The sequence below is a fragment of the Brassica oleracea genome, chromosome C5 (genome assembly GCF_000695525.1).
Source record: "Brassica oleracea var. oleracea cultivar TO1000 chromosome C5, BOL, whole genome shotgun sequence".
In the NCBI taxonomy this organism is placed as follows: Eukaryota; Viridiplantae; Streptophyta; class Magnoliopsida; order Brassicales; family Brassicaceae; genus Brassica; species Brassica oleracea.
The window spans coordinates 22,215,473-22,227,344 of record NC_027752.1 but is presented as its reverse complement, the minus strand read 5'-3'; the positions used below and the strand labels follow the sequence as shown (position 1 = coordinate 22,227,344).

The 11,872-nt window shown below is 38.8% G+C and overlaps 1 protein-coding gene across 1 annotated transcript in view; it reads left to right on the top strand.

Annotated features, from left to right (window-relative positions):
• The first annotated feature begins 9,011 nt into the window (after positions 1-9,011).
• LOC106344789 (putative protein phosphatase 2C-like protein 45) overlaps positions 9,012-11,872 on the top strand; it is a 15,855-nt gene continuing 12,994 nt past the window's right edge. Inside the window, exon 1 of the mRNA XM_013784099.1 lies at positions 9,012-9,053. Within this exon, the coding sequence (XP_013639553.1) occupies positions 9,012-9,053 (42 nt within the window). The remainder of the gene's footprint in view (positions 9,054-11,872) is intronic.

Sequence of the window (11,872 nt, the reverse complement as noted above, 5' to 3'; positions counted from 1 at the left end):
AAGTAAACCCATGAATCACGGAATCTACAAATAATATTATTCAACAAATAATCAGGAAATCAGTTAAAAAAATTAGGTTAAATAAGTATGATAGATCGAAGATTAACTTACCTTTTCATCAAGGAAGAGAACCGTGATTCCCACAAACTCCCTGTCTTTCTTGAAGTTCAGGGAATCCCATAAGCGGAGGAAGCTAGAGGCTATGCTCTGACTACTACGACCAAGACAGAGAGACTCGAAGGTTGAGTGACGGACGCCGGGACACCGGTTTGAGGAACTGGAGAGAGAAACATTTTTTAGAAGATGGTTAAAGCTAAGAGGAATCAATGAGTTTTGTGGAGATGCAGATTGGGTTCATCAAAGATGGGAATCATATATATAGAGTTTACAGAGGGGCTACAAATCAGGAACATTAATGTTAAAACGATTTAAGATGGGGACATGATAAAAAGTTTACCGGTGAAAAAATAGATTACGAACACACACGGCGCAACTCTGTAACTCAGATTTGTTTGAGACAATGATGAAAAGAACCCGAACTCATGTTAAACGACAACAATTTACAATATAGGAAAACCATAATCGTTGCAAACTTAAGTTTTATTCATATAATGTGATGAATCCCATTTAAAAATGAAACCCATAATATACTTGTATGCCCGACCCTCAGAGGAAGCCGAAGAAGCAAGGGCTTCGACCTTCATAAATATATATTAGGTTCGGTCATCTATGTACAAAGTATCATTTAGCTTAGTGGTATAAATGTTGGTGTTTATATCTCAATAACCGGGGTTCGAGCCATGGGCTTGACACTTTTTCACACTTTTTAAAAGAGGGGCCCACAAAACGCTGACGTGGCGCGCTGAGAAGTGAGCAAAAACTCAACTATTATAATATAGATTTATAGCTTTCTTTCAGACCGGTTTTGATCGAACATGTTGGCTTCGGCCTTAAGTTGATTTCACCGACAAAAAAAAAAAATTAATAGAGCAGATATCTATATTATTAAAACTGAAGTATAAATAGAACTAACTTTCTTTTCAACAAGTTATTACATTAATCGCTATTCCCCTTTTACTCAATCTAAATAACAGCTTCATTAATTTTATTAACAATAAATCACATCACTAATTATATTACCATATTAATAATAGTACCGATTGTTATTTATTAGTTAACCAACATTAAGTTTGTGCCAATTATAAAAATTAAAATGTTAAAAATTTGGTTTAGTCTCTTTTACTAAAACCTTTATTATTATCTTGGTTTCAATCGGTGAAAAAATGTGTTGTTAAAGACATAATTCATAGACATAGTTTATGTGAATAAAATAATAAATTAAATCAAAATAATAAATCGTATTACATTTATTGTCACTTAATTTTTTACTTTAATAAATTGTATTACATTTATTGCAACTCCAGACCTGCAATGACTTGAAAAGGATTAGAAAAACTCGATAAAGCCTTAAAACCAATTTAGAAAACCCAGACCTGTAATGACTCGAAAATGACTAAAAAGATTTGATAAAGACTTAAAACCAATCCAGTGCAACTCCATACCTATAATGACTCGAAAATGACTAGAAAGACTCGATACTGACTTAAAACCAATTTAGAAAAGCCCAGACCTGTAATGATTTGAAAAGGACTAGAAAGACTCGATAAAGACTTAAAACCAATCCAGTGCAACACCAGACCTGTAATGACTCGAAAAGGATTAGAAAGACTCGATAAAAACTTAAAACCAATTTAGAAAAGCCCAGACCTGTAATGACTCGAAAATGACTAGAAAGACTCGATAAAGACTTAAAACCAATCCAGTGCAACTCCATACCTATAATGACTCGAAAATGACTAGAAAGACTCGATAAAGACTTAAAACCAATCAAGTGCAACTCCAGACCTGTAATGACTCGAAAATGACTAGAAAGACTCGATAAAGACTCAAAACCAATCCAATGCAACTCCAGACCTGTAATGACTCGAAAGGACTAGAAAGACTCGATAAAGACTTAAAACCAATCAAGTGCAACTCCAGACCTGTAATGACTCGAAAATGACTAGAAAGACTCGATAAAGACTTAAAACCAATCCAGTGCAACTCCAAACTTGAAATGACTCGAAAAGGACTAGAAAGACTCAACAAAGACTTAAAACCAATTGAGAAAAGCCCAGACCTGTAATAACTCGAAAAGGACTTGAAAGACTTGATAAAGACTTAAACCCAATCCATTGCAACTCCAGACTTGTAATGACTCGAAAAGGACTAGATAGACTCGATAAAGACTTAAAACCTGCAACTCCAGACCTGTAATGACTCAAAGAGGACTAGAAAAACTCGATAAAGACTTAAAACCAATTTAAAAAAGCCCAGACCTGTAATGACTCGAAAAGGACTAGAAAGATTCGATAAAGACTTAAAACCAAGCCAGTGAAACTCCAGACCTGTAATAACTTGAAAAGGACTAGAAAAACTCGATAAAGACTTAAAACCAATTTAGAAAAGCCCAAACATTTAATGACTCGAAAATGACTAGAAAGACTCGATAAATACTTAAAACCAATCCAGTGTAACTAAACACCTGTAATGAATCGAAACGGACTAGAAAGAATCGATAAAGACTTAAAACCAATTTAGTGCAACTCCAGACCTGTAAAGACTCGAAAAGGACTAGAAACACTCAATAAAGACTTACAACCTAGAACTCCATACCTGTAATGACACGAAAAGGACTAGAAAGACTCGATAAAGACTTAAAACCAATTTATAAAAGCCCCGACCTATAATGACTCGAAAAGGACTAGAAAGACTCGATAAAGACTTAAAACCAATCCAGTGCATCTACAGACCTGTAATGACTCGAAAATGACTAGAAATACTTGATAAAGACTTAAAACCAATCCAATGTAACTCCAGACATGTAATGACTCAAAAAGAACTAGAAAGACTCGATAAAGACTTAAAACAATTTAGAAAAGCCCAGACCTGTAATGACTCGAAAAGGAATAGAAAGACTCGATAAAGACTTAAAACCAATCCAGTGCAACTCGAAACCTGTAATGACTCGAAAATGACTAGAAAGACTCGATACAGACTTAAAACCAATTTAGAAAACCCATACCTGTAATAAATTTAAAGGGACTAGAAAGACTCGATAAAGACTTAAAAACAATCTAGTGCAACTCCAAACCTGTAATGACTCAAAAATGACTAGAAAGACTCGATAAAGACTTAAAACCTGCAACGCCAGACCTGTAATGACTCGAAAAGGACTAGAAAGACTCGATAAAGACTTAAAACCAATTTAGAAAACCCCAGACCTGTAATGACTCAAAAAGGACTAGAAAGACTCGATAAAGACTTAAAACCAATCCAGTGCAACTCCGGACCTGTAATGACTCGAAAAGGACTAGAAAGACTCGATAAAGGCTCAAAACCAATCTAGTGCAACTCCAGACCTGTAATGACTCGAAAAGGACTAGAAAGACTCGATAAAGACTTAAAACCAATTTAGAACATGACAGATAAGATAAACATGGAGTTATAAACAGAACCTGACGCACGTATGTATACACTTACCCCAGTAAGCACGTAGGGTGTTAGATTCGTGAGCTAAACATCAATAAGTTATAAATAGATTATCTTCATTCATTATTGTTATTATTGCTTCCATTAAACTGGCCGCTTAATATTAGATCCTAGGTTTAACATGTTCATTAACCGTGTAATAGGTTGCTAGATCTGTTATGAATGAGCATTGCATCCCGAATCAGCGAAAGTAGATATTAGGGTGTTTTGTGAACATATCGGACTTGATCTCTATTGCTTGTTTTTGCGTCTTTATCCAAACGAGAGTTTAGGTATCAAGATCGATCAGCATAGGGAGCAGTACCACGACAGTGGACTGTTCTATTTGAGTGATCCGAGTTCTAGATTTGCTCTTAATTGAATTTGAATAATTGTTTGGCTCACACTTGCTTAACACCCGATCAAACCACCCTAGGCTTGCATTTTAATCATCTGAAATCTTTAATTAATCTTGTTACTTTCTTTTCACGAGAAATCTTAAAACCCCCACATTGTCTTAACTTGATATTGATCCTATAGAAATAAAGTGTAATCGTTGGTCTCTGTGGATTCGATCCTAAAGTGCTAAATCGACATACCATTCGATTGTGGTAGTGTGCACATTAGGTTAATTGGTGTGCGTATACACGTAATATCAATTTTGCGCCATTGCCGGGGACCATCTTTTTTACCTTTATTTTTCGGTTATTTATTTAGTCTAAGACCTCTAACTTGCTCTTTTCTCTTTGTTGCAGCTAATGTTCCAGGTGCATAACCGATAGACATACTCGGAGCAACCCACAAGAACATTTAGTTACACTCAGCAACCAAGAGCTCGCAAGGTTAGAAAGAGAGAACAAACAACAGCCAAGGCCGACCAACACCATGGGTGATCACGGCCATCATGATGATCTCGCTGCAGCAATGCAACTGATGCAACAACAAATGCAGCAAATACAGCAGACCATCTGACAAAAAGAATATATTTTTATGAATTTTTATAAATTTTATGATTCAAACAGAAGCAAATATGAATATGAATCAGAATGATAATATGAATAAAAACAGATAGAAAAAGGATAGATTGATGGAGGTGGGATCTTTGTTGCTGGATGTGTATCACTCAAAACAAGGATCAATGGATGGAAGATGAATGAAGATGGAACCGGTCTTGCTGGATGTGTATCACTCTCAAGATCGATTGGTGGATGGAAATGGGATGATGGACGCCACAAATATATATGGAGGGGATCCTTAATAAGTTAAGTTTCTCCAGAGTTGTTTCTAACACACTCAAAAGACTTAAGACAATAGTTTTGACAAAACTAGAAAAACTGATTTTCATTCATAAAAGTTCAAGGGTGATTTACAATGACAAACTAATTGAGCTTATATAGGTTCGACCTTGCGACTTTCTAACAGTCTAAAAATGACTTAAGGAAACTGATAAAGTCGAAAAAATAAACTTGGAAGCAAAGGAATTGATGGCTCCATGAAAACTAGCCATTGGAGGCTTAATGATGAGAATCTTGGCCAAATGAATGTAGATGGTGTTCTCCTTGTATCTGGACGGTTTAAGGGGGTAAGTGAGCTTCCTGGGAATCTTATTTATGGTCTGTAAGGAGTTGATGTCGTGCATAGACTGAAGGAAAAAAGAGCTGTTGGAATTTAAATGCTTGAGACTCCAAATAAGGCAAGTTGAAGTAAATGAGAATCCGCCTGATCCTCTGGGTGCTGGTGCATCTAAGGAAGTCTTGGATGTCTTCTGGATGGTTGAGATGATCTCGTGGCTTCCAAAGAAAGGTTTGGTTCGAGCCAAATTGAAGAGGTTGGCAACTTTCCATAATTGATGTCGGTTTGGCCGGTTTTGGGAAATTGTTTGCATCTTGGTTTTCCCTTGATCAATTATTCTGATTTTGGGCTTTCCCGAAAGCTAAGACATCTGTATTGAAGCCCATGATTTTTTCTGGACAAGACCGCTTCATGGTTGGGCTGAAATCCACTTCTAAGGGCTGATACTCGCAACTTGACGGGCAGGATAACCTTCAGTTTGTAAAATCCATAACTTTCTGGTCCGTGAAGCTTTTCTTGAAATTCCAAGCCTCAATGACTCTTTGAGGAGTTCGCCTTCTTGTAAAATTGGTTTCATATTAAAAATCCTCCTTCTTGTCAAGATATCCTCCTTGGACTGAACCTCGATCTCTGGTACCTCTTAGATGGCCGGTTTGGAAGGTTAGGTGAGACTCTGGTTGAACCATGGATTTCGTGACCACAACATCCCCTCCCTCTTGACAAAGTTTTGACTTCGAACTGTATAACCTGCACCAAGATAGAGTAAGTCAGCTCTCATTCTCTTTTGAGATTGTAAAGCCTTACCTTGGTATTGTTTCGGTTTAGGAGTAGGTGGTGTATCAGGTGGTTTTCCTTTGAGCAGATAGGATAGGATCACGCCTCTGCTCTGGAAATGGACATTGTATCTCTTCTGAGGTTGATGGTACTCCACATTTCTGGTAGCCTTAGTTCTAACAATATTTGGGGTTGATTCTTTAAGCAACAAAAGATTATCCGGTGTGATTTCTTTGAAGCTTTCTTCTTTGCAACCTGAAATAATCTCAACATTCTCGACAAAAACCAAGTGAATTATATCTGTGTTTGGACACTGATAAACAGAATGTGAAAGTTCCATACTTACTTTGATAGCTTCCACAAGTTGAAAAATGATTTTCTTCTTTGGACATCTTGTGTTGCTTAGCTGCCTTTCTTGCAACTTTTGATCTCGGTTTGGATGTCCTTATTTTTGTCTTATTCCTGGATCAAAGGTTTTTGGCAAAGACAAGTGCATGATGTCTGTATAACCAAGTAATAAGTAAGTTTGAAAATCAACCAAGCTCAGCAAGCAGCTGCACAACAAGCTACTCTACTCGCTGCACAGCAGCAGGAACAGCCGGAGCAAGCTGTTCCGATTGGGCAGAGAAAAATTTCGCGTAACTTCCCTATTGCGCGCTCTGCCATTGTTCCTCCACCCTGTCTTAGGCAAGACTTTGAGATCAAGCCTTCTCTGATCGCTCTAGTGCAGAGGAAAATGTTCAATGATCTCCCAGAAGAGATCCCAATAGAGCATATTGAGAGCTTCGAAAAAGTCTGCAGTTTCACTCGTGCGAATGGTGTGCCACCAGACTACATCAAGTGCATGCTATTCCCATTCTCTCTTGATGGAAAAGCTGCACGATGGTTGAACTCCCTCCTTACCGGCTCTCTCACTTCATGGGAGCATGTCCGATCAGCGTTCCTCAGCCATTTTTACTCTAAGGCGAGAACAACTGCATTGAGGAACAAGATCACCTCCTTCAGACAGCACACTGATGAGCCTTTCTGCGACGCATGGGAGCGCTTCAATGACTATCAGAGAATGCCCTCACCATGGATTTGATGATGATTACGTCCTAGGCATTTTCTATGATGGAGTGGACTGGAAATACCAAGGTGCTCTAAACTCTTCGAGCAATGGAGACTTCATGACTCAGATCACTGATGGAGCATTTAAGCTGATTGAGAACATGACTGCTAGCTCAGCTAATAAGAAAGAGGAGAGTGATTAGTCCAAGAAAGGGAACAGTTCTGACACCCATAAGATAAATGAGCTGACTGCCAAGGTTGATCAGCTACTGAAAAACAACCAAAGGCACGCCTTCATCATAGAGCAAGCTATGGCCGGGCAGATTCAAAACCAGAACCAGCGACAACCGCAGAGCAATCGGCAAGCTGTTCCAGCTACCGGGAACAGTCAACCAGATGAGCTGAAGGGTCTGGGTATGATGATGCAACAGCTGTTGCAGGGTATGCAGATTCAGGGCAAGTCATTGAATCAGGTTTCTACAGACATAACCACCAGGATGGACAACATGTTTACCGAGCTGAATACAAAGTATGATACTCTGAGCAACCACATAAAGATGATTGATGTCCAGCTTGCTCAAACAACTGAGAGTGTTAAGAGGCAGCAAGGTATGCTACCTGGAAAGAGTGCGATAAATCCTAGGGTTGAGAACTGTAATGCAACAGAGCTGAGATGTGAGAAAGCTGAGGAAAAAGATCCAGAGCAACTGTCTGCTGAGACTGCTCCAGGCGCAGAAGAGAGAACAGAGCAGCCTGCTAGCTCTGAAGTGATTCCACCAGTGCAAGTCTATGTTCCTAAGGTTCCCTATCCAATTCCACCTAAACATCTGATGGATCCCATTAGGGAAGAGCAGTTGGCAGGTTTTAACAAAATGGTAAGAAGACTTCCTAAAAAGCTTGCATTTGAAGATGCTCGGCAGATTCGGCCATTGCATATGTTCTTCAAGAACAGTAGAGAGACCCAAGATGAAATTAAAGCACTCTACACCAAATCACTATCTACACCAGCACTGAAGGTATTGCCTAAGGTTGATCATCCGGGGAAGTTTTCTTTTCCATGTTCTATTGCTGGAGTAGAATTCAAGGAAGCTCTTTGTGACTCTGGGTCAAGTGTGAATCTTGTCTCAAAGGCGATTGTAGACAAACTGGGAATTGCTAATGTTAAGCCTTCTCTGATGACACTGGCTTTTGCAAACTCTCATAGGGCAGTCCTTATGGCACCTTCATGTCTAAGTAGGGGACTGTATTCTCCATTCTGAATTTTAGGTTGTTGAGATGAGTGAGGATCACCAGATGCCTTTGATCTTTGGAAGGTCATTTTTGGCTACCGTGGGAGCAGTCATCGACATGCCTAATAAGAAGGTGTACTTCTCCAACATCAACAAGAAGGTTTTCTACAAGGTTGTTCCAACCAGATCACAAATCCGATATGCCTCTTGCATCTCAATCGTTAGTAGAGAACAACTGAAATCTTTTCCTAAGAAGGAGCTTGATGATAAGAGTGAGATCAAAGAAGTCCTGGATGGAGATCCTCACGCTTATACCAAGAAACTCAATGGGGATGCAAGGGTGAATGAAAAAGTCCAGGGGAAAAGGGTCAAGGGAAATCCTACAGTGACTTTGATACTACGTAAGTGTGATGAAAAATTCATTGAATATGAGGTACAGTGTAAGGGTACCTCTAAGCCTTTCTCTAAAGTCAGAGTTATTCTCACTGATGAGCTGAAGGAAAAAAGAGAAGCTGCTGTGAAAGGGTTGTTGAGCAGATTTCTGAAGGGTGAACATGTCTGATTGTAGAGCTTGTTTTGGAACAAGCCCTCATGCTCAGCCCGACTGATCCCTAGTCTCCAAGTCAAGCTAGTGACTTAAACCAAGCGCTTGGTGGGAGCCAACCCACTGGTAAGGGTAAATATAACTTGATTTTGTTTTTGTTTGCTTATTTTTCGTTTTAGTTTATTAAGTCTCTCAAAAAGCAAAAAAAAATCCGAGATACTTAAAAATTCTGGGTTGCTGAAGGAGCGACTGCTCCAGGCGGAGATCTTGCGATGGAACACCCAGAATTTTCATGGAGAGCCAACTCCACTCAGGTAAGTATCTCACACAAAAAAATATATTTTCTAATCTTCTTTTCTCCTTCTCTCTGATTTCTTACACACCAGGGACGGTGTGAAGTAAGTCTGGAGGAGGGTTTTCATCGTTTACTAACTTGTTTCTTTACTTTGTTTTCTTTTGAGTCAGTTTTAGGATCGAGTCAGTCAAAACTTTGTGGGAATTAGGACCTTATTCCGTGTTAATCACTAACCACCTAGTGCTTTAGTTATCTTATTCAGTGACCTTTCCAGTGGCGAAAGACACACATGTTGACCTAGAACACTCTGACATTATCTCATTTGGTTCTCCAGAAGCTTTCGGCTTGTCGAGGTTACACAAGAAAGACTTAGCTCCATTTAACTTGAACCTAATCTTTACTGCAATTCTTCTTATTATGGGCATTAGATCAGGGAAACGAGAATACACTCAAGACTTCTTATTCTTTCTATCGATCTTTTTTATCCTGAGTGGCTAGCTCATTTTTAGCTAGTTTCCACCTTGCACCTTAGCCTTTCTTCCACCTTCATGCATTTGTTTTTCAGTGTTATATGTGCAGATATGTGCAAAAAGGTTGGAGAGGAAATGATCGATGCAGCCTCTTACTCGCAGAAAGGAGAACAAGCAGATTAAGGGAGCAACCACTCCATAACCAAAAAAAACTGCGCAAGAGCAGGGGTGGAGAACCATAATGGTTTCGAAATCAGAACCACCAGTGGCACTAAGAACCATCATGTAGCATATGGTGATGGAGAAGGAGATGAATCAAAGAAACATGAGCCACTGGAGAGGTCGATCAAAAGAGTGGGATACCAAGTTGAAAACATGAAGAGCAAGCAGATGAGCTGAGCAGTCTAATGGCTGATCCAAAGCAGAACAGTTGATATAATTCAAATTACCCTAAGGAGTGATTTATACTCTCTCAAATAAGAGGTCGAGTTGTAGTACCTAGGGATCGAATTCACAGGGAGATATGTAACCAATTAGATCTAATAGTTATGTGATTAAGCTAGGTTGATAGTTTATAAAGTAGTAAATAAATATAGCAAGGCAGTAAATTAAGCAGTAAACAAGTTGAACAATACAATTGTTCAGCTTGGCAGAGAGTTGTTTGATGGAAGGATGGTAGCTAGATCCAGGGTTTCTATTCAGGTAATCAGGATTATAATGATATAGAGGCTAATTGTTGCTTGCAAGATATTATAGAACTCAAACAATAACAATAATCTACCAGCTCTCGCATGTCTAGATTATCTATCACTAGATCTAAGATCTCAGCTCTCGCATGTTGATCTGTAGAAAGTGTTGATCGATTATTATTTAGGAATATCGATCGATACACCTTTCACAATATCGATCGATTAATCTATTGGATCATCGATCGATATCGCTTCTAGCAAGCTTTACGATCGGGTTGAATATGTGTTCACTAGGGTTCCTAAATGAACTCTCGTATGTTTCTAGCAATCCTAGCTCAATAGAATTTAGTTCGGAGAAAATACCAAGCGATGGCATTGTGCCTAATGATTCTAAGATCAGGGTTCTAGTTCATGACTCTAGAACACAAGCAGTAAGAACAATCCTATGATGAATATCACAACTTAGCAGTTCTATATTTTGGGTTAATCCTTCATAACCTATCTGAACCCTAAACCTAACAGGTGGATCTATTCAGACATAAGGTTTGTCACATAAATCATGGATGAATAGATATAAAACTGCAATAAATATTAAAACCAAAGACAATGGAGTTCCAGGAGGACTCTGAAGGAGTTCCTCCTTTCTCTCCTTACTAAGAACAATGAATTAAAGAAAGCTTAGATAGCGTAGCCGTCAACAATTGCTTATAAATAATATAAATAGGGTTTATGGTCGCCCAAGGGTATTTTGGGAATTTGTGGTTGCTTCTGGGCTTTAGTCGGTCATAAAATATGTTCGGCCCGCATTCTGGCATCCATATCGATCAATGTCAAGAGTTCTGCATCGATCGACATACATTCCTCTTCTCGACAGCTTCCTCTCGCGAGGCAGACTGACCACTCTTCAGTAACACTGGCATAACTTCTGCTACAGGAAGCGGATTGACCTAAAACCGGTGGAATTGGAAAGATAAGCTATATCTTGTTTCAATATAACGGTGGGAAGGTCTCCATCCATAGCTAGACATCTGCCGCGTCTGTGCTGTTCTGCACCTCAAAAGGCTCCAAAATCACCATATTTCTCCAGAACGTACCTGAATATGTATATACTCTAAATAGACTCTATATAGTAGTAAATATATATTAAAATACTTATAGACCATCGCCAAAATTGGGTAAGCTCCATGGTCTATCAACTCCCCCAGACTTAGCCTTTTGCTTTTCCTCAAGCAAAACAAACGGGCAGTCTCTCTGAAAGAGGTTTGAAAACAGCAGGGACTCACATGATTTAAAAACTTAGAATCATCACTTCTACAATATTGCAATCCACATATAAAATTCCTAATCACAAAAGCACATTATACCATATCCTAGCTTAGCAAACAATTTCACCTAGCCAACAACTTAGCAAATCATGTCTGAAATTCCCCTCTACCAACCTCATTTCTTAACATAAATAAAATTACAGGCTTTACCTTGGGAGTATCGATCACATGATGCAAGGATTTTCAAAAAAATATCTGGATCTGCAGGTAAAAGTTAGTTCATATCTTTTCTCTCTACTAATTTCTCTCTTCAGTCAAAGTCTGCTTATATTGCAAGATCATTAACCAAGATTGGACAGGCTTCCGTGAATCAAGCCTTAATGGTGGTTGCCACCAAGTCCCGTTCACTTCTTT